At 43.8% G+C, this 23821-nt stretch overlaps 1 protein-coding gene across 1 annotated transcript in view; it reads left to right on the top strand.

Annotated features, from left to right (window-relative positions):
* TRPC7 (transient receptor potential cation channel subfamily C member 7) overlaps positions 1–23821 on the top strand; it is a 146504-nt gene that overhangs the window by 5662 nt on the left and 117021 nt on the right. The window contains exon 2 of the mRNA XM_059174643.1: positions 2361–3138. Coding sequence (XP_059030626.1) covers positions 2361–3138 — 778 coding nt within the window. The remainder of the gene's footprint in view (positions 1–2360; positions 3139–23821) is intronic.

The raw sequence follows: 23821 nt of genomic DNA, 5'->3' as shown, positions 1-23821 counted from the left end.
CAGACCTTGAAACTGACATCATAACATCCTCTGAAACAAGGCTCTTTGGGGATACAAATGAGGTGACTGTTTAGCTTTCAACTCAGTCTCTTTCTTCCCTCTGAAAAACCTGTAATAAAATGCCTGCACCCTATTTGTTGAGTCCCTCTCCTATAGAGGTCTCTAGTGGATTCCCAATCTACAGTCTGCTTTTGGCATCAATAAGCAGCCTCTCTCCCTGGGAAGACAGCATTGTTGAGAGAAATGGGCTCAGAGAAGCTCATGGACTTGAATCTTGAGAACCTTTTCCCCAGAAATCTTTTATCCAAATGCACTTTAGAAAAGTGGATGGCAGTTTGGATCTCTTCCTAAAGGAGTGCAGAGCTCTCTGCTAGAATTTATCACCCACGGTTACATTTTGACGGAGTTATCCATAATTATTCCTTCTAATTTTCTGCAGATGAAGAAGTCATTCTGTTGAAGAGTTCAGCAGCTTCCCCCCAAAAGTGTGGGCCTCAGCCCTAGGCAAGATTAGAGCATAAGCTCTGAGCTCCAAGTCTTTTGGCTTATGCCAGACAGGGCCCCCTAAAGGAGCTAAAACTATAAAGGTTTGAGCAGGTCAAAGCGTAAAACAAGCAGAAAACCAAATAGAGCCCAGAATTTTAAAGATCACAAGATTGCCACTTTTTTGAAATCTCAAAACAATAGATTTAGTTTAAAGTCCTTCTTCTGGGATTACTTTTATTTTTTTATAAATGGCTTAAGCAAAATAAGTATTTTTAATGCATGGAGATATAACCAATTAAAAAAAAGACTACTGGAAACCCAGAAAATAGTTCAAAATAAATCCCCAAGTACTTACTCTTTAGAATATATACTGTCTTTAAAAAAAAAAAAAAAAGAATATATACTGTCTTATCGAAACGTATGCCATTCTAATTTAATGCGAGTAGGGGTAGACTAGAAAGAAAAAAAAGAATAGAAAATATGGGTAGGGCCACTGGAGAATCAGCTGTTCAAGTCTGTAGAGATTTAGGGAACAAGTGGTCAGAACTCTATATTATAATGAAAGCATCCCTGAGCCAGGGATCCATTTGAAGTCTCACTGCTAGCTGGAGATGGGGTGCCTGACTCAGTCCCAAATGACAAAATACCTTTTATTTTCTCTAGTCTGACCTTTTTAAAACCCTGGCAAACTAAAGACTAGGTTACTTACCCAAAGTTACCAAGGTGGCCAAAGGTGGAAGAGGGACTCCTCCTCTAAGCCGTCCAACTTCAAAGCCTGTCTCTCAGTCCTACTTGTGTCAGCAATATAACCTGTAATAGGATCGATGCCAGAATTGCACAAGTAATATAGGTGAAATTATTAACTTCTCAGTATTGTGCCTGGCAGAGAATAGGTGCTTAATAGATGTTTAACCATTATTACCAAGTATTAGTATTAACCTCTACCTGCCACAATAGCAAAGAACAAGTGAAAAATAAACCCAGCTTCTAAACTAACTTGCTCTTCCAACCATACAAAAATCCAGGTTTGATCTGAGGAAGCTAGGGCTGAATTTCCTCAGTGGTCATCAGTAAGTGGCACTGTGTCCAGGCCCACTTACTGCCACACCTTGCCCTTTCAGTGTTGCTCAGCCTTCAACAGGAACAAGAAAGCAAGCACGGTCCCCAAACAGGTTCCCCATACAGCACAGCCACCGGGGACAGGACCAGATGTGGAAACAGAGGCGTGTGGCCACACCTGTGTGTTGTGGGAGGGCTGTCACAGTGAGGGAGCTCAAGGGGACAATGCACCCGAAGCAAAGAGAGCAGTATCTGCAGTGGCCAGGTCTGCAGCAGAGCTCTGGGGGAACTGGGTGTGCCAACAGGCAGGAGGATACCAACATGCCTTTCTAATACATGTCACCTCACTTAACCCTCTGATGGACCCTATGACCCACATTGTACAGGTAAATTCACAGAGAAGCAAGGTATCAAAGCCCAGAGAAATTAAGTGAGGTGCTGAACTTGGCACACACTGAGAGAAAACTCATAGTCACTGGCCTGTTTGGACTGCATTCCTACCCCACACACTCCCTATCTCCCATTACCCTCCACCTGAAGCCACATTTCAGTCTGTCACCATTCCTCCACCTGAGACGCACAGATGCTGGATAGCCTAATCAATATCCCTCTATATGAATAGGAATAGTTCAGGTTCACTAACCAGTCTTCATCTCAGCAAGCGGAGAATGGTTTCTAATAAGATTTCATAATTTCTCCTACGATCTTGCTTGTGAGATTCTTTTTCACCTTGACAACCTGGGTCTGCTCTGCCCCTGGACACCCTGCAGGCCCCTGGGAGAGTAACCAAGCATCTCTGCCTTGTACTCCCATAGGCTGGGGAGCGGCACCTTCAAAAACATGCAGCGCCGGCACACGACACTGAGGGAAAAGGGCCGCCGCCAGGCCATCCGGGGTCCCGCATACATGTTCAACGAGAAGGGCACCAGCCTGACGCCCGAGGAGGAGCGCTTCCTGGACTCGGCGGAGTATGGCAATATCCCTGTTGTCAGGAAGATGCTGGAGGAGTCCAAGACCCTCAACTTCAACTGCGTGGACTACATGGGGCAAAACGCACTGCAGCTGGCTGTGGGCAACGAGCACCTGGAGGTCACGGAGCTGCTGCTCAAGAAGGAGAACCTGGCGCGGGTGGGGGACGCGCTGCTGCTGGCCATCAGCAAGGGCTATGTGCGCATCGTGGAGGCCATCCTCAACCACCCGGCCTTCGCGCAGGGCCAGCGACTGACCCTCAGCCCACTGGAGCAAGAGTTGCGCGACGACGACTTCTACGCCTACGACGAGGATGGCACACGCTTCTCCCACGACATCACACCCATCATCCTGGCAGCGCACTGCCAGGAGTATGAGATCGTGCACATCCTCCTGCTCAAGGGCGCCCGCATTGAGCGGCCACACGATTACTTCTGCAAGTGCAATGAGTGCACCGAGAAGCAGCGGAAGGACTCGTTCAGCCACTCGCGCTCCCGCATGAATGCCTACAAGGGACTGGCCAGCGCTGCCTACTTGTCTCTGTCCAGTGAAGACCCTGTCCTCACCGCGCTGGAGCTAAGCAACGAATTGGCCAGACTAGCCAACATTGAGACTGAATTCAAGGTAACTCTCCCACTCACCACTCTGCAGACAGAGGGCTCTTCCAGGTGTGTCCATTAGTCAAATGGGTTGTCTTCTGGTCTAACCCAAGGTGAGGGCCTTGGGGTCTCACCGGCCCATGGGAGGAAGGGGAGTTCCTCAACCTTGCCAGACGCAGGCCTGAAGGAAAAGCAGTCCATTAGATGAAATATTTGAAACCACCTAAATGTGAACAAGAGGTGACCTAAACACAAATCTACACAGTAATAGACAAGCAGCACATAGGCAGGATAGTGTTGTGGTTTGGAGGTAAGCGCCTCACTGGGCTCTGCCCCACGGAGCTCAGTAGTGTCTAGGACACCTGTGAATTTTTCCTAGCCCAGGTCTGGGATTTCTTGATTGTCTCACCTGAATGGTTTTGATATATCTTATCCAGCTCTCTATCCTGTCCTGGACTGTGTTGCTCCTAGATCCAGTCTCCTACCCAATGCAAGAAAGGCTTGCTGGCAGCCTTTCTCGGTTTAGCAAGCTATTACTATTGTTCTACCCGGGGAATAAGGGAAAGGTAAATGAAAATAAAACAAAATTGTTCTTGTGTCATTGGGCTTCTTAACTCTGCAGATGGGCCCAGGGCAAAAACCCTGTAATTCCACCCTCTGAGAACACCCAGACGACCAGACTAGCCTGGGGAATGGAGACCCATCTCCAAAGTCCACCATTCAATAATGGAGTGATCCTGTGCTTTTACTATCAACTGACACTATTTAAAGGAGGAGGTGTTTAAAAACAACCATTAATATGGGTACCATTATTATCCTCCTTTTCGATGAGGGCACAGAGGTAAAGAGATATCATATAGCTAAGAAGTAGCGAAACCACTAGGCACTCAGAGCCCAGAGCCAGCTCTTAGCCATTCTGGGAGAACTGTTCATGCACTGGGCTTCTCAGGTTCATTGGTCTTTATCTGAATGATGAAAGTATGGAATACCCCCATTGCAGAAGGTGCACCTGGAAGGGCAGAAACTACAACCAGCCTCAGCATTTCTCATCCTGCTATTCAACCAGAGCCTAGGATTCCTGGGAGCATTCAAAAATGTGTCACATGCAAGGCTGACAACAGAGCTGGGAAAAGATGTTAACTACAGGAGAGAAGTTCATTGTCCTAATAAGATGTTAGGGACAAAATTAGGTGGCCAAGGATGGTTACTGATTCAGCCGAAGGAGGTCCCATGAACCATGGTGTTCAGGGAGATCTCAAAAGAGGAAACAGAATGGGGCTGGGTCTTGCTGAGGCAGAGGAATTGGATCAGTGGGAAGAGAGAGGTGGGCATTTGGAGGAGGCAAATGAAGGTAAGGTCCGGAATGGCCCAGAGCAGGCAAGGGACAGCCAAGAAGCTGCATGGGACTAGAACAAAAGCTTCCTGTAGGGGCACGCAGGAGGAATGCTGCAGAGACGGTTCAGGGGCAGATCTCAGGGGGCTCTGTGTGTCAGGCTGAGCACTGTGGAAGCTATCCTGTAGGACATGAAGAGCCACTGAGATAGTGATTAGATTTGTGATTTGTGATTGTGATGAAAATGATAAAAGCTAGAGTGTTAGAAATTCACTTCACTGGTAGGTCAGCTGAATTAGAGGATTTGGCGTGTGAGGCACTGGGACACAAGGAGAGACAATTTAGATATGCATGCATGAGACCATGGAAGCCTCTCCAAAGGAATGGATCGCCCACAGCCACAGACAGAAGGGACAAGCTTACCAAAAGCTGTGGGGCACTACAGATGTGAATAGATGAAGAATCCTGGAATTAACTAATATTATTCCATCTGTTCCCCTTATCTTGGACCCATCTACTGAATTGGAACAACTTCCCCAATCCTGCATTGTTCATAGCCTCATCTAAAAAAATTGGTGGATGTAGATGAGATTACCCAAAGAGGCCCCCAAAGAATGTAGCTATTGCCTGTTCTTTCATTGTCTCTGTATAATAAACTCCATCAACCAGCAATAAGGTCAGTGAAGCCCCATGTTGGTAGAATTTTGTTTGTTCCCTCAGCTTCAGACTGAATCTTCACAGGCCATGTAAAAGTGGCTAATCCAGTATACTTAGCAATTTCTGGCCCAAGAGGGAGGGAAAAATTCCAGAAAAAAAAAAAAACAAAACTTTTTTTTTTTCCTGGATTCAGTTTTCTGGATAATTGCCCAATTGCCCAATTCTCTACAATCTGTGAACAGTCCAGCCTTCCTGAAAAAACGATGCTTGACTAGCATGTGGAATAATATCTGAGCCATTTGTTTCCTTTACTAAAACCAAAAATCTGGCATATTTTAGTATATCTAATATCTAAAACTGGAAGTTTGTGGAAAGCATGATATTTTGATTTAAAAAGTAAATTATGGCAATTAGAGACAATTAAGAGCACTCCTAACATGATGACAAATGTGTTCTACAAGGCACTGCCTTACTCAGAATAAGAGCTAGCATAAATACATTTGCTGGCTATTAACATCTCCTAGTTACCTTTGTTTGAAATAATGTCTTTCACATTGTCGACAAATGGCGCATTATAAATTAACACAAGCGTTCCTTTAGAACTTTATTACTTATTCAACTATCCTTGTATGTGCATTCCTGACATTATAAATCTTCTCAGAGAAGAGAGCAGCTTAGCAAAAGACAAGTCAATTTGTAATAAAAGAATGAAGAGCAAGTGTGTGTTCTAAAATGCACTCTTTAGGAGTCTGCCCTACTTTAAAGGAACTGCGTGCTGCTGACTGTAGCCACATGTATGTGGGTGACCCATGACATCCGCTGTAAATAAAAGAGATCTGGTCCTGACTGGAGGTGTCCTATGTCATCCTCTAGATCCTCTAAGACACTTGCCCTGGGGACGGCTGCTCCTGACTAGAAAAGCTCACGCAGGGAAAGCTAGATTCAGTGGCCTAGTCTACTGTTTTTGAGTCACTATAATATATCACCAGAATAGAGTCTAGTCATTAGCAAGATCTACAGCCAATGTCCAGGCCTCCAGTAAATTATGGCTGAAGTCAGATGCCTGCCAGCAAGCCAGTATTTTTGGTTTAGAAATGATGCATCTCCTCAAAGATTCCTCTTATGCCTCTCTTATCTTCTTGGGTCTAAAAAGATATGAAAAACTCATTGTGGCCCATAAGACCTTCCTAATGCCTTGACCAGTGCTCAGTAATCTAATAAGCATTCCATAAATCCTTGATGAAGGGAATGAATGAAATCCTGAAAGCATAATCCTTTCAACTGATGAAGCAAGAGATTACTTTTATCTATGATTTAAACTCTTCCTAAATGTATGAATCTAATAGAGCTATTTGATAGACATGGTGGGATAGGAAAGCTCTACAGAAGGTTAGGAGGTGGTTAAAGGGATCAAACAAACACAAGTTAAATAACAGAAGACCAACCATTTGCTGCATTGTACAGTGCCAGTGGCCACTAAACTCCTGGACAGCAGGACCTACAAGTGACATTTTGATTAACTGGTTGATCTGAAGAGGAGGAGACAGGGACAAAGAAAGGGAAGATCAGCGTGGAATGGGTTATTCAGAGGTGTTTCATCCTGACAGAGGCTCTCTCTATATAGAGAGGCACCTGAAGTAGCATGGAAAAAAATAAGGTTGAGTTACAGCCCCTGCCACCAGGAACACAATAAGGTCTTTACACGTTTCTTGAATGAGTCCATTTGGTTTTCTTTACTGATCAGCCTTCTGATAAAACTGCTGAGGCTCCCCTCTATTTTGCTGGCATCTTGCCAAACTCCAGGGCATCCTGTCTACTGTGTTGCTTATCTATAGAGCTGTTGTTTCAAAGGGATTACAGGTGTTGATCTTTCTTCCTACTCAGTTACACTAGTGAGAGCAGGAAGGGGTAGAGAAGCAAAGGACAATAGGAAAACAGGAAGTGAGGTTTGGGGATTTGGAAAGAAAGAGAAAACAGGGCAGGGACTGGAGGTATCCCTCTTGCTTTCTCACCTTTTGCTTAAATTTAAAGTACCCCCTGTTCCCAAGTCAAGGGACTGTGGAAGCCCTAAAAACACTTCCCTTTAGTTACTGAAGACTTGGTCATTCAGAGTAATAACAAAGCTCCAACTAAGAAGGCTTTTCATGTTGACACAACATCAGCATGGAGGCTGCTGACGGTGCAACTGATTCCAATAAGCCAGAGAGGAGAAGAGTAAGGGCAAGAAAGCTAAAGCTGTAGCTTCATCCTGCTTAAAGTGCTGATGACTTTACTGGTTGTTAATGGGTTGTGAACCCAGGTATTATGAAAAAAATAGATAATGAATTATGTATCAATGTTTGTGTTGCCATTTTAAGACCTGCAAAAAAAATTCTCTGGGCCTAAAATACCACAGATTAAAAATGCAAATAATGATAAATCAGACCAATTTGCCACCTGCTATGATCTCTAGTGAGATCCCATTGTGGAAGGTAAAGATGTTGAGATGACAGTTTGTAATCTGCTTGCAAACTTATCAAAATGGAAGAGGAGAGAGGAGGGGAAAAGGAGAAGGAATATCTTTGTATGGTGGTAGAGAGAGCTCAAAGCACATAGGAACTAGGCCATTTGGAGCCAGGGTGCTAGGAAGCCAGAAAGCTTGAGTAAAGGCCCACCCTGGGCCTGAGGAAGTACTGGAAGGCTGAATAAGCCTGCGCTCCCAGCATCCACTGGAATCTGTGTTTTGCACCTGTTTCTCATGCTTTAAATATTTTTAGGCTTTTCAAATTTTACAGACCAACACCGTCAGAAAATACATTTCCTTGAAGTTTGAAAGGCTGGCTGGTAGTATAAACAAATGCCTACTTAACATGCAAGAAATGACTTGAACATTGTTTTCTTTACCACTGGGAAAATATTTTTTAAGCTGCGAAGTCTGCAAGTCTTAAAAGCAAGTTGTTGGGTGTTTTGTTGTGTTTCGTTTTGTTTTTTTTTAAGAGAACTTGGCAGAAAATTCCTCAAACCACTCACTTATGTATCAATCAATCCCAGTACCTTCAGGGATCTGACTGTGTGCCTCCAGCCCTCTGCTTGAGCATCCAAAAAGATAGAATGGAAGCAGAGGATCACAGATATCAGGGGATGAGCTGTCATGGGATGCCCCCACCTCCGGAGCACATGCAGGTCTGGTGCAGTGAGAGCATACCTGCCAGTCAACAGGTCCACACTGTGGCCAGAATCACTGGCTTCCATGTCTGAGAGCAAGATGCAGGAACTGGCTTATCTCAGGACAAGGGACAGATATGACCTCTGCCCATACTAGCTCCATCTTTTTCTATTTTCCTCCCTAAGCATCTGGAGGAGCACTTTCACCAGGGCATTCATTAATGAGTCATCATAGGAAATGAGCTAATTAACCGATGCTTCAGTGACAATTTTTCATTGGGTTACAACTAATACCTAAAGTTATGTGACTGTCTTCTTCTATGGTTTATGCCAAGAGCATCAACCTCTGAAATACAGGAAGACAGTGTACATTGGGTGACAGGAATTCAGGTGGGATAAAGGAGGCCATTTGCTTTCTGAGGACAAGGGCAGGGGAGAGGTTCCAGTGAGCGCCCAGGGCAGCCGTGCTTCGTTTCCTCAAGGCTGTGGAATGGAGAGCCAAGAGTTTGGCTCTGCACTCAGACTGACCTGGCTTCTAGTCCATTGCCATCTCCTGGCAACCATGCAATCTTGGGCATTTACTGGAAATTAGCTTTCTTATTTGGAAACTGGGGTGTTAGAATTGTAACATGTCCAATATGGAATGCCTGTCTTTCCCACTCAAATCCTGGCTCTTACCCTAATCTTTGTAAATGACAACACAATTCACCCACTTGTTCAGATGCCTCATCCCATTGAACCTCCAGAAAATCCTGGCACATATTAGGTACAAAGCGAATATTAGCTCAGCAAAGAAATAAATGAGTCAGTGAGTGAATTAATAACAATGTCCTTGTGCAGGGTGCTGGTGAGGATTATATTCTTCATCTAATTTTATATTCTTCATCTAATCGAATCCTCAACAGCACCCTGATTAGATGAAGGATCTAAAAGTCTCTACAGAGAACTTGACCCAGAGTAAGTACATAATGTTCCCCCCGAGAGCTCAGTGGGAATGAGCCCACTGGATTTTCAACATCACGATGTTCGATGTTCCCTCCAATGAACACAACACCTCCTCTTTCAGCACCTCCTCTACTCAGTCTTCCTGATTTCTGCTAGGCTTCCCTAGCCCCTGCCCCACCCCCTATAATCTTTCTAGAACTAGAAAAACTAGAGGCTGTACTTGTGAGCTCCATGGTTTAAAAAAGGCCAAAGGAATAGTTCCAGTTGGAAACATGCAGACCACTGACAGTGCATAAGCCTGGAGTGTTGCTAAAACACTGCTGTGAAAAGAAAAAGCATGGGCAGGAAAGACAGAGGAGCACAGGAGGAGGAGCAAGGAACTGGGCAGGCAGACCTCCTGACAAATACAGAAAGAGACTATTTTTTGAAAAACAGCTTCATGGAAAAGATTCATCACTACACACAAAAAAATGGGGGAAAAATCATTTCCTCTACAAGTTCAACTATCAGCATGAAGTATCAGAGATATGGAGAAATTGGAGACCATTCTAGAGAACATTAGTCGATGAGTAGCAGCACAAATTACCTCAAATGGAAATGATGGAAATGAAGGATTTCTCTGAAAAAAAAGTTACAATGCTATATAAATTAGTCATCATAGGGTATCATTAATCAAGGAGCTGCACACCCCATCACCGTGCAGGCATGTATTTTCCTAGCAGCAAATTCACAGATTCAATGTGGAAAATATATGTCAGGAGAAGATCACAGGTGGGTGGGCCCTACTCACAGAGCTCTCTGAAAACCTGACATCCCTGCGACAAACACTCGTCAAGCCTCTAGTAAGAGCAGGACTCCAGGCTGGGTGCTGGGATGAAATAATGAACCAGATTCAACAAGCTTCCTTCCTCAGGACCTGAGAGTCTAGAGGAGGGGACAGACATTATTCATACAATCATGCAAATAAATGTGGCTTTGCAAATCAGGCTGAGGGCTATGCAGTAAAAGGGCGGTTTTAACAGCTGACTTAGTGGGACAGCTGATCCTCTGTGTGTGTGCGTGTGCATGTGTGTGTCTGTGTTTAAAGGTTTCTCTAAGGAGGGGCACCTGGGAGGCTCAGGTGGGTTAAGCACCTGCCTTTGGCTCAGGTCATGATCTCAAGGTTCTGGGATGGAACCCCCGTGTCTGGCTCCCTGATCGCCGAGGAGTCTGCTTTTTCCTCTCCCTTTGCCCCTCCCCCCTGCTTATGCACGCACACACTCAAGCTCTCTCTCCCTGATAAGTAAATAAAATCTTAAAAAATATATATATATTTCTTTAAGGAGACAATGTTCAAATGAAAGCTGAGAGTGTGGGAGAGAGAAACACCCAAAAGGGAATGGGAAGGATGGAGCGAGGCATAAAAAGTGCAGGGGAACTGTGCAGCGCAGATAGGGGAAGGAGGCCCATGGAGAGAGCGGTCAGTGGTGCCACAGGATAGGGAGAAGCAGGGGATAAGGGCATGAAAGCGCACCACCTAGCTGTGGCCTTCCCATGTAAGAAGCTGGAGTTCATCTTCGGTAAATGAAGAGCCACCACAAGGTCTCAGCAGATGAGTGAGTGACTCATGTGTGCAGTCTAGAAACATCCGCTGCACCAGCGGAAGAAAGCACACTGGAGGGAATAAGAATTGAAGGAGCTGGAGAGCGGCTGTAGGAAGAGGGGGTCCTCCAAGGAAAGAGATGAATGGCACCCCAGTGCAGAAGAACCAGCAGATCTCAACCTGCAGGTGGCTCAGCCTGGCTGGAGCAATCCCACAGCTCCTGGCTGTTCCCAGGACAGCTTGTTCATCTGTGAGCTGCGGGGATTCTGCTTCTTCGGTCTCTGGGGCCCCCGCAGTGCTGCCCTGTGGAGCTCCCGCAATGAAGAGACACAGAGAAAGAGGCAGAAAAGAGCCAGCTCCTTCTCTTCCCCTCCACAGTAGAAGCCCTGTGGAGCCCCAGCACAGTGGGAGAGCAGTGAGGACTCCAAAGTCCCACCCCAGCATCTGCAGGTAGAGAGGGTGTGGTACAGCTCGAACTCTTCATTGCCAGCACAGATGCACTGCAAGGGGGCTTCAGAAGTGATAGCGCCAGAACAGAGAGAATTCCACTGGATTTTAATCTGTGCAGTACATCTTCCAGATTCTGAGCGAATCTTTCTCTGTTGGCTGCAGCGACCAAGTAAACAAACATTTCATTAGAGGAAAATGACTAAATCTTATCTCATATATTTTTTTTTCAACCAGAGCTCATTTTAGCATCAACAAAGGCATGAAGTCGACCTCTCCCTCTTCTTCCTCTTCTTCTAACATCCAAGGTTTTGGATGTTGAGAATACCAGAGGCAGAGGAAAGTGGGGGCAGGAGAGGCTTCCTTGGGCACTGAAAATCCTCCATGGTGAAGGCCTGGTTGAGTACACGGGGCTGTATTAGCCCAGGCACTGCTGTCACGTGATGACATAACACAGAGAACGTATGCTCTCACTCTGCTGGAGGCCAGAGGTCCCAAATCAAGATGTTTCAGGCTCTGCTTTCTCTGAAGGCTCTAGGGTAAGATCCTTCCTTTCCGCCTGCCTGTTTCCTGGGAGATCTTTCACTTGTAGGCTTATCTCCTGTATCTCTGCCTCTGTTGTCATATAGTGATCTTCTGTGTTTCTGACTCTTCTGAGGACCAGTCATTTTGGATTAAGGGCCACTCTACTCCAATAGGATTTCATCTTTTTTTTTTTTTTTTAAGATTTATTTATTTGACACAGACAGAGAGAGAGCACAAGTAGGCAGAGCAGCAGGCAGAGAGCGGGGGGGGGGGGGGGGGGGGAAGGCTCCCTGCTGAGCAGAGAGCCTAATGTGGGGCTCTATCCCAGGACCCTGAGATCGTGACCTGAGCCAAAGGCAGAGGCTTAACCCACTGAGCCACCCAGGTGCCCCAGGACTTCATCTTAATTCACTACACCTGCAGCACCCTATTTCCAATAAGGCCCCATTCCAGGGAGGATGTTAATTCGGGGGAAGACGCCATTCAACCAATACAGTGAGGGAAAGCACCAGGCTGAGACAAACTGGGGAAGACTGAGACCAGGAACCCAAACCCTCACAGCAGGGCAGGAGAGAAGGCAGGAGGTCTGTTATTCTGGGAAACCAGACACAGCCCTAAAACTAGGAGATCAGTCTGGAAGAAAAAGGAGAGACTGCTGATGCTGCCTATTGACCAAGGCACAACCTAAGATAGCAAGACTGCAGTTCTGTAAATGTGTGTGTGTGGTGTTTGGGGGAAATGGGAGGTTGTTGACAGAAGCAATGGGGGTAACTTGGTACCTTAGCACTGCCCCTCTCAAAGACATTTTCAAGAGCTGGGTTTGGGAATAATAAAAATAAAACACACTTACAGAATTTTTAGAAAATATAGAAAAGTAGCAGGAACCAAAAGGTCATCCTTAATTTCCACCATCTAAGAATAATTCATATTTTGGTATGTTTTCTCCTAGTGCTCCCCCTATAGCCACATACAAAAATTTGAGTAAAACCGAGACTCAGATGGTGAAACCTTATCATATTTTCATTTCCCATCATACTTTATCCTCATTCCCACACTCCCTCACCCCAAAAAAGCTCCTACTTCAGTGTATTTAATGTACTTATACATAATATATTTCATATACTTACATTAAGTATGAATATGCATAGGTATATACTTGGTATTCATTCAGGAATGATTTCTTTTGAACCTACCATGTGCAAAGTTCTAGAGGCTGGGAGTATTTAGAAACCATCAAAACCCAACAATCTCTGCCCTCTTCGAGCTTAGATTCCAATGGAAAAATAGAGTACTGAGTGTTTGTAAGTTACATAAAAGGGATCGTGGTACAAAATTATGACCTTCCACACTCTTTTGCTCGACACCATGTTCTTTTATGGTCTCTCCATGTCACTCTCACTCTATGTGAGCCTCCTTCATTGATTCTTTCCTGCTCAGTACCGCGTTCTGTGCATCTGCAGCCTTTCACTTTCTCATTCCCACGGTGATGGGCACCTACATTGCTCTAAATACAAATGATGCTACCAGACCCATCCCTGTCCCCGCCTGCAGGCCTATGTAAGTGCTCACAGTACAGGCTTGGGAAGGAATGCCTACAGTTAATTTCACTCAGCCCAGCTGCCTGCCCCCCCAGAAGGCCTGTCCCTGGGGGCTGTGCTATGCCAATACTTCTAGGTATTATCCGGCATTCTCATGTTTGCTGGTATGAGAAATATGGTGATTTAAATTTGCATCCCTCTAATTGCTAATGAGGCTGAGTCTTTTTTCCTATATTGTGTCGCCCTGTGGGTTTCTCCCTTCTGTGAACTGCCTCTTCCTGTCATTCCTTCATCCTCTCTTTAACAGGATTTCCATTTGGAGTATTTTGAAATCTTCGTTCAGGAGTTCTTCATCTATTCTAACTATTAGACCCTTCTATTTCAGACATTGCAAACATCTTCTCCCAGGCTATCACTCGTTTGTTACATTTGTCTGTGACACCTTGTTTTGAAGACAAACGTCTTTTTGAGATGATTTGTGTATTTAGTCTTATTACAAAACCCTTCCCCACCAAGGTCGAAAGCGCATTCTCCTACATTCCATCTCTTTTTTTCTTCTTTTACCTTCATGGATCCACCATTCACGTTTAGGTCTGAGTCCAGCTGGAGTTTGCTTTTGTGTGTAGGGTAGGTTTGCATCACTTGCTTGCCTTTCTCCACATGGTAAGCTAGTTTCCCATCATCTAGTCAGGAATTGGACTTTTCCCCCACTGATCTGTGTTGCAGCCCCAATCACACACCAATTTCCAAATACATACGTTTCTGCTTCTGGACCTTCTGTCCCACTCCAGGGTCTTACTTATCTGCCCGTTCCTCTACCCACTCCTCCACAGTTTCAATCTTCAGACGTTTTATGACCCATTTCCTGATATGGAGAGCCACTGATGTATTTCTCTGCTTTTATTTGTTTTGTGCAATGATGACAAGACTGTACACACAGTCTGGAATCCTGGTTTTCTTATTGAATATTGTAACTTTGTCATTGCCCCCATGTAATGTTAACACTTTATAAATAACACTTCCTGGAAATGTTTAGTGTCCTGTGTTGGGGATAAAACTTTTCCTCTACGGTGTTAGGCTGTACAGGGTCAGGGCCTGTGAATTAACTAACAAAAGACAGATCAGTAGGAGAAAAGGTGAGAGTTTATTCATATGCATACAGAAGTACAGAGAAGAATGGCCCCCTGAACAGTTAACACAGGAATTGACACACCAATTTAGTAAGGAAAAGGAGGGGAGAAAAGAGTTTCTAAGGAAAAAAAGGACTTTTAGGAAACATGTGAGCTTTCAGGGAAAAAATGGAAAGCATAAGAATTTGTGTTGTTTGTTCTCAACTGGGTGCAAGAGGACAGTCTCCTTTCTAGCTGCTACCCTCCCCCATGCTCGGGGGCCACAAAATTTATGGCAACTATATTTTGGGAACATGCTGCTAAAAAGTTTTAAAAGAAGTAAAAGAAGTTTAAGCTGCTCTTTGTTCGGATTTTCTTTTCTGCTTAAAATAATCTTCATGACATTCTGATCAATGAAACTCCATCTCTAACAATTCACTGAATCCCAACAATGGAATAACTCCTGAGGCCCAGTACAAGGCGAGGGTGAGCCCCAGGGGCTGCGGAAAGTTCCCATGACAAAGAGCCTCCAGCCCTGGCCAAGGAGACAGACAGGCCTTTGTAGGGGAGTGAGAACCATCTTCCCTCCACCCTGCTGACTTCATAGCTGAGAACCTTGTAATAAAAGGAGGATTAACGAGGGGAAAACAAAAGTTTAGCAACATGTTTATATCATGTATACAAGGGAAACACCCAGGGAAAAATTAGTAACTCTCGGAGGTAGCTTAGAATTCAGAATTAAACACTTCCTGAAAGGGTAGGAGGAAGTCCACCTGCCAGAGGAGAGTGAATGATTTTTAGAAAAGATGAGTGTGTCCTTAGAAGAAGAGATGGAAAGTATGATAGCTTGTGACAGAGTCTGTCTGGGTACGGGGTCCTCTCCTATGATAAGTCTATCTTCCCAGGTTCATGAGGCTCCCCTAGAGAGGATTTATGGCAATCACGTTCCTTCTGGACAATCTATTTTCAGGCATAGAAGGGGCATACAGAGAAACCCTCTCCCTTCATTTGCTGTTCTTCAAATGCCTAATGCTCAAAATAATCAATATACCAAAAGGGCATATTTTGGGGTACCATGTCCTGAACTTCTACAATCATGTTTTAGGGTGGCATATTCTGCTATCCTTTACTGGCTACTTGGTAATATCTGCACCCAGACTTGGTTTCCACAGTGTCACCTTCAGCCACTCTCTCCAATGGTGACAATGGTGACAATCCATTTACAAGGGAAAAGGGGGGATCCTTGTTTTTTGAGAGGCTCCTTCTTATAAATACCCTAAGCAGCCCTGAGCAGAATCAAAAGACAAATCATTGAAACCCTTGATGCTCTGCAGATGGTCCCAGAGAACTGGCTTAGTGAGAAGGTTTGTGTGCTCACATCCAGCCAGTAGGGGACCTGAATTCAGGCTCTGGGGACCCAGGCTCTGGGGACCCAGGCAGCGTCACGGCTGGCTGCTAGGGGATCTTCCACCATTTTTGTTGAAGTTATGTGAAAAAGACCGTTAGGAGGCCCCTGGAAATTGCATTTAGGGATTTAGGGTTAAAGGACTAAGTGCTGGAGCACAACTGGGTGGGGAGCCTCAAGAATGTGAGTGAAAGGAATGTCAGAAAAGGAAGGTGAAGGCTGGTTTCTGTCATTTCCTAATGATCAACAAGAAGTTAAAATTCCAAATCACCACTAAGAAGACAAAGATCACAGTTTTGTTTTCCAAACGGTTCAGCAAGATGCCCCAGATAGGCTTAATCTATTTCCACTGAATTAAGCCACAATGAGGATCAGAACCAAACCATCCTCTTGCCTTGTTGCTGTATCCCAAACTGGCTGATGAGTTCCTGATGAGCACTGAGGGTTCTCTGTAAGTGATGAATGACTAAATTCTGCTCCTGAAACCAATACTACAGTATACGTTAACTACCTAGAGTTTAAATAAAAATCTGCAACAAAAAGAAGAAGAAAGAAAAGGAAAGCTCCTTGGCAGATGTAGCAGCTCAGCCTGGAAGAGTCATGAATCTGGTTTCTTCTTGAGGTTCCCTTCACAGGACAAATGGAGAAATCACCCATTTTCTTCATAAATTTTTATCGAAGGAATACATGATGTAAAAAATAACTCAGGGGTGTCCTGTTCAGTGTTCAACTCTTGGTTTCAGCTTTGGTCATGATCCTGGGGTCCTGGGATGGAGTACTCTGTCAGGGTCCTGGCTCAGTGGGGAGTCTGCTTGGGATTCTCTTCCCCTCCCTGCACCCCTCCCAATGCTCACATTCTCTCTCACTCTCTAAAATAAATAAATCTTACCAAAAAAAAAAAAAATTTCAAATAGCACCCAACAGTATACAATGAGAAGTAAGTCTTCCCTTCCTTAATTCTCTCCCTTGCCCCAGTCTTGATTCCCAGACTCAGCCTTATTAAAAATTTCTTTTATATCTGGGCATATATCTTTTTGTTCATACACTGGTACACATTGACATATATATGTATTCATTCGCTTTTTGCTTTAAATGTACCAAGACATACTCCACATTCAGCTCCCAGCTTCCTTTTTTCACTTAATAATAAAATCTGCAGAGCAGTCTGTCCATATCAGCACCTCCAAGTCCCCTCATTCCTCCCCAAGAGCTAGAGAAGGGCTCCACAGAACAGACCCACTATAATTCGTGTACCATTCCCTTATGGATGGGCCTCTAGGTTACTTCCAGCTTTTATTTTAATGAACAACACTGCAATGAATGGCCTTGCACTCCTTAAAGATTCAGTTCAATTCCATTTGCATAGCCCAAGACCCCTAGCTGAAAATATTAATGAAGGGAACTTCATGCAATTAAGCAGAAGGAAGGTGGCTGCCAGTGCATGTGACTACCCATTTGCTCATCAAATCCCAGATATACACATTTAAGCCATAAGTTTTATTTTTATTTTATTTTTTTAAGGTTTTTACTTATTTATATGACAGAGAGAGATCATAAGCAGGCAGAGAGGCAGGCAGAGAGACAGGAAGGAAAGCAGGCTCCCCGCTGAGCAGAGAGCCCAGATGCAGGGCTGGATCCCAGGACCCGAGATCATGACCTGAGCCAAAGGCAGAGGCTTTAATCCACTGAGCCACCCAGGTGCCCCTAAGCCGTAAGTTTTAAAAAGAAACAGCCAAAAGCCACATTCAAGTCATTTTTAAAGGCTTTTTTTCCCTCCAGCCTTTGGATTATTTTAGTGTTTGGATTTTAGGCTGTATAATGGTAAAAAGTCATGGTTCTTTTCTTTCTCCCTTCAGGTTGCCCACCTGGAGCCCTGTAAATGACACTGACAAAAGTCAGGTTGACAAGAGAAAAACAAACAAAAGTTTTACAAACGTGTATCCCACAAACAGATGAGTGAAGTCGGAAATGAGTCATTCAAAGGGGTGGGTAGGAGCTGGGCTGCAACAGGATCTTAACAAAGAAGATGACATTTTTAGAGAAGTGACAGAGCAAAGGAAAAGGACTTTGAGCTTCTGTGGACATTAAATCCCAGGAAGGTAAATTGATGGGGGCACGAATGCCGGAGGAGGGCTAGTTTCAGGAAGCTGTGTTACACAGATTGTTCTGGTGCTGTCTCTGGGCTGATGAGTGTCTAGGGCTGACTCCTGGGATGAACTTCTGCCCTTCTTGATAGAGAGAGGAGAGGGGAAACCCTTTTCAAGTATGTCCTGCTTCTAGTCAAAGAGAGGGACACCTTCTTACCAAAGCTGCACATTTGGAGGTTGCATATTCTACTGCCCTTCAAGCCCGTGAATTATAAGCAGGTGACAAATGCCACTGCAGCTCCTGGATCCGAGGCAGAGCTCCATTTAACACCAATCAAGAAAATTGAGAGAACTGTATTTGATTGCAAAGTAGGAAAAAAATCTCTCTCATTCAGAAACCTCATTTGGCACTGGTAAACTAAGTGTCTCCTTTCCCATTTACAAACTATGTGATCAGTAGCTACTGTTTAGTGTTACATACTTAAACACAGTGTAGGGATAGGAAACTCTGCAATAAACACTCTTTGAAATCCTAGCGAAGGTTTCCTTTGAAAACATGTACCGCCTGAGCACATGGAGGAAATGCACTTTTCCATCAGCTGACAGTCAAACAAACCAAGTTGCATTCAAGCACATGCACATCTTTGCTGCCTGCAAGACATCTAGAGGATTTCGGGAGCACAGGCTCTGGTCATAGGAGGAGCAGGAGGGCATCAGACTCAGGAAAACTAAGAAAGCTCAAGTTGTACACCTAGTCCTAAAATTACAGGGATGTAAGAATGAGGCTAAAATTTTCTCAATACTATCAATTGCCAAAAAGAAAAAACTCCCCAAATGCTTGGCAGCAAAATTATCTTTCATTTTATTATGATCACTTTGTCCCTCATACGTCCAGTGTGAGGTTAATAATAATGGCCTGGTTTTCTGGGCTCCAGAGCAGGCTTGCTAATTACAGATGGATCAACACTGAAAATTAAGAAGGGTCACAGTGAAATGCTAAATACAACTTCTCTCTCTCTCTCTCTCTCTCTCTCTGTCTCTCATACACACATGTATCCTGGGAATACAACACATTCCACATTTACTAATGATATAATTGCTTGGAAGCCAGGGTTCAGAGCTCAAGTTTGTATTCTTGGGAACAACAGCATGAACCTGTTGGCCTTTTGCATAAGGAAGACCAAGGCTTTGCCTGTTGAGTCAATAGCTCTCTCCAGCTTCTCCTCCACAGTCTTTGAAAACAGTGGCCCAATAACCTTTCTGATGACAGTTTCTCTTCCCTGGTGATTATTAATTTTGCTAAAAGTTCATACTCCAAAGAATCACCAAAAACCCTTCCACCACACACATCAGAAACTTGATGTTTTATATATTTAAAATGGATAGTTTAACATAAACACAGAGATGAGCTCCAGGAAATGTATAGGAAAAGGAAAAACACTTTAATCTGGCTGACAAAATTAGGTGCGAGAGTTCACTTCCTTAAGCAATAACTCCTCTAAGACTACAAATTCAGAAACCAGACTTCAAACACAAAGTTGGGTCTTTTCTTCACCTAAAGCAAATAGTTGAGGCATATTCTAAGGACATTCAGGTTTTGGGACATTGCTCAAGGGAACCAAATAGCCTGGGAGACTTGTGGTCACATTCTCCCAGGACATGGCGTCTGTCAACAGATGATATGACATCCTAAAAGAAGATCCTTAGGGCTGGTGCTAGGATGGGGCCTTAACAGGTGCGACTCCAGTGCCACTCATCTTCCTCAGTTACAAAGCCAGGTGCTTATTACCCCTTAATGAAGCCATTTCTGTTTCTCCTTTCTACAGAGCATTTTCTTTACTTTTCTTTAAATTTTAGGTGGTGACTATACACTGCAATACTGGTTTCTGGAGTAGAAATCAGTGATTCATCACTTATATACAATACCCAGTGCTCATCACAACATTAGCCTTCTTAATGCCCATCCCCCAACTAGCCCACCACCCCCCCACACTTCCCTCCAGCAACCACCGTTTGTTCTCTATCGTTAAGAGTCTCTTATGGCTTGTTTCTCTCTCTCCTTTTTTCTTTCCCTCTTTCCATATGTTCACCTGTTTTCTTTCTTAAATTCTGCATATGAATGAGATCATATATTATTTGTCTTTCTCTGACTGACTTATTTGGCTTAGTATAATACACTGTAGCTCCACCCATGTCTTGCAAATGGCAAGATTCCACTCTTTTGATGGCTGAGTAATATTCCATTGTGTGACTTTCCATTATATATATATTTATGTATCTATATATATATGTGTGTGTGTGTGTGTGTGTGTGTGTGTGTGTATATTTCTTTTCCAAGATGTGGCATATGTATGTGTGTGTATGTGTGTGTGGGTGTATATGTATGTATGTGTGTATATAATATATTGCTGCTATAAACATCATGGTGCATGTATCCCTTCCAATCTGTGTTATTTTCTTTTTTTTTGTTATGTTATGTTAGTCCCCATACAGTACTTCATTAGTTTTTGATGGAGTGATCTGAAAGAGCACATGCACCCCATTGTTCATAGCAGCAATGTCCACAATAGCCAAACTGTGAAAGGAGCCAAGATACCCTTCAAAGGTTGAATGGATAAAGAAGATGTGGTCCATATATACAATGGAGTATTACTCAGCCATCAGAAAGGAGGAATACCCACCATCTGCATCAACATGGATGGAACTGGAAGGAATTATGCTGAACATGATGAGTCAAGCAGACAAAGACAATTATTATATGGTTTCACTCATATGTGGAACATAAGTTATAGCATGGAGGATATTCGAATCTGTATTTTTCAAAGAGCATCTAAGTTGAGATTTAACAAGATTGTTATTCCCATTTTACAGATGAGTAAACAACTAAGAGTAGTTAAGTGATTTATCAACAAAGGGCAGTCTTCCTGCTTTGTGCCAGGTACTATAGTAGGTTCTAAGACTACAAGTGTGGAGAAGACCCAGACTCAGTTCCCACTGCAAAAGGACAGCCTGGAGTAGTTAAGGGATAATCACAGTATGGTAGAATAGGAGCAGAGTGTTGTGAGAACACACACACAGAGTGCAGAGAATGGCTTTGTAACGTGAGGCAAGGCTTCCCAGGAAGTTTGGCAAATGGAGACGTAAAAGAAAAGCATAAAGGCAGAGTAATGAGTGTGTGCAGAGGCATGGAAGGCCTAGTATGCTGCTTGGTGGACTGGTGTAGTTAGAGGAGAGTGGAATTACAGAATGGGTATAATGTTAGTGAGGTATGTTGAGGTCTGATAATAAAAATGCTGGAATTTATCTTGTAGCTTTTTAGCCAAGGGCATAGCTGGCATTTGGGTAGAAGGAACTACCAGTAAATAGACCAATCAGGAAACTAGTTCAAAAGTCCAGACACTAAATTACAAGAACTTGAATGAAGATCATGAAAATGGATATAAGGAAATGAATATGGGGGTCAGACACAGATACTCTGGATCATAATCCATAGATCCTGGTAAGTGACTGGTAAAGACAAGATGAACCCAGGGTTTCTAGCTCAGGAAACTGAGTGGAGGGAGATTGTACTTCCTGAAGCAGAAAGCAGAAGATCAATTTTGCCTGTACAAGGAAGACCTGTATGTTCAGTTTGGGACATGCAGAGTATGAAATATCTGCAAAGCTTACCAGAGTAGATGACACCTGGCAGTTGAATATGTAAATCAGCTCCTTCAAATATAGGTTGGGGCTGCAGGTAAAAACCTGGGAATCATCAGAGGTGACAGCAACATCTGTAGAGATAAATGGAATCACATCAAAGCCTCAGTCTTCTTTTTTCATATTTACAAAATAGATATAGGTCCTACTTCCGAGTGCAATTCAGTCATTCATTGGATAAATCAGTTTAAAGAAAAAAAAAAAAAACCCAAACCTGGAATCTGATTTTCCTGATTAGATTTGAACTTATTTAAATGCAATCACTTACTCATCTTTCCCATGTCTTCTGGGATTTTTAGAAAGTCACCACAGATGTCTGTGCACAAGATAATGAGCCCCATAATAGTCAGCTTTGGCTCCAAGACCATCTCAAGAGCCAAGTATCCCCCCGTCGCTGCTCCTAGATCAATTCCCTGGTAGCCACACACCAGCCCTTTCTTGCTCCTCAAGTTCCTATAAATAAATTTTTCAAATTGGACATATGTATTAAGTCATTTTATACAGCATTTATTCATTCCTGTAATGCAGCATGCCCTAAGCTGAAATATACAAATGACTGAAGTTGGCATGTTAAGTATGAAATTGTCAAAACTAGAGAGTACTTGGTCAGGGCTGTTGGGCTCCAAGAAGAAAATGCAGCGGGGGCCCGAGTGTGAGGCAGTAGAGCTCCCTAGGGATGTCAGGAAAACCACTCAGCGATCCCTGAGAGCCAGTCTCAAGAGGGGGATGGGGAATCTCAGAGGAATCAAAGAGGAGCCCAGTCCAGGTGTGGGAACACAAGGGACAGAGGCACCAAAGTGAAAAGAATGAAGTATGAACCTCCACATGGAGAAGTCATAAGTACTAACTTAGCTAACTTGGTTTTTAGTTTTTGTTTCATAATTAGCAGGGCTCTGCAGTTTTTTAAATTGCTACTTTGCCATCTAATTACTAGCCTCTCTTAATCAATAGCATTTTCAGCAATCACAAGCAAATTTTTAAAAATTACTTCTATACATACACTGTGCTCTAATTACTCTTCAAAACGAGCCTTATGTACGTGTACTATTCTGAATCCAGAATCAGGTGAGTTATGACATAAGCTTCTGGAACGTATGTTAATCTGATGATGCCACTTAGAAATTCGTGTTTCTCTGATATGTCTCCAAAATATCCAGTTAGTACAAATAAGAGGCACAGGTCATGTTTGCTCTGAACTTCTTTTTGGATCTTCTTTTACTCTGATACTAAACAAAGAAACAAAGCCATGAGTTATCAAGTACAGGGGACTGCAGGCCTAGCCAAGATAGCACCAGGCTTGGATACCCCAGACCCCTCTCCAACACTGAGGTTTAGGGACTTGTTTAAACACCATAACACACTCAAACTTTCTTCTTTTTTTTTTCCCCCACCTAAGGATTTTATTTATTTATTTTTAGAGAGAGAGACAGAGAGAACACTCATGAGCTGGGGGACACACAGAGCAAACTCCAAGCAAACTCCATGCTGAGCATGGAGCCCAATGTGGGGCTCGATCTCATGACCCTGAGATCATGACCAGAGCCACCCAGGCAGCCCTCAACATTTCTTTTCTGATTATACTGGTAATACAAAATTAACATAAAAAATGAATTTGTGCATAAAAAGAACAAAAATCATCCATAATCCCACCAGACAGTAACATGTTAGAGAATTTCCTTGTAGTATTGGATGTCCCAAACATGCCACATAGTATCACCCTCATTTTCTCTCTGTCCCTTAAGTCCTATTGGTATTAAAATGTGAATGTTTCCCCAACTCATTTCCATCCTTGCACCTTTACCACCTCCACCCGACCAGCTCTAACCATGACCCTACCTCCAGGCCCTAGTACGCCCCAACACTGATGCTGTCCTTCACACAGGGTCCGAAGGATCCCACCCAGGTGCAAACCGGACCATGCCATTCTCCCACTTAAAAAAGTGTCTGTGGCTGCCCACTGCCTATGGAGGAAAGTCCAAACTCCTTATCAGGGGATACAAAACCCATCATGCCCCAGCTCCTGTCTCTTCCTCCAGATTCATGTCTCTGCCACCCTCTACCCCTACTTGAATAGCTCCCTGTATGTTTGTATAGCCGGGTTCGTTTCTCCTTGCCTTTCTTTTCCAACAGGGAATGCCTTTTCTCCACCTGCTGAACTGGGTAACTCTAATGTATCCTCTAAGATTCAGGTATGACTGCCTTCCTCCAGGGCAACTTCCCTCAATACCCAGACAGCG

This window comes from Mustela lutreola, chromosome 5, assembly GCF_030435805.1.
Source record: "Mustela lutreola isolate mMusLut2 chromosome 5, mMusLut2.pri, whole genome shotgun sequence".
NCBI lineage: Eukaryota > Metazoa > Chordata > Mammalia > Carnivora > Mustelidae > Mustela > Mustela lutreola.
The sequence above is the reverse complement of the archived record's forward strand: the minus strand, read 5'-3'. Positions and strand labels throughout refer to the sequence as shown.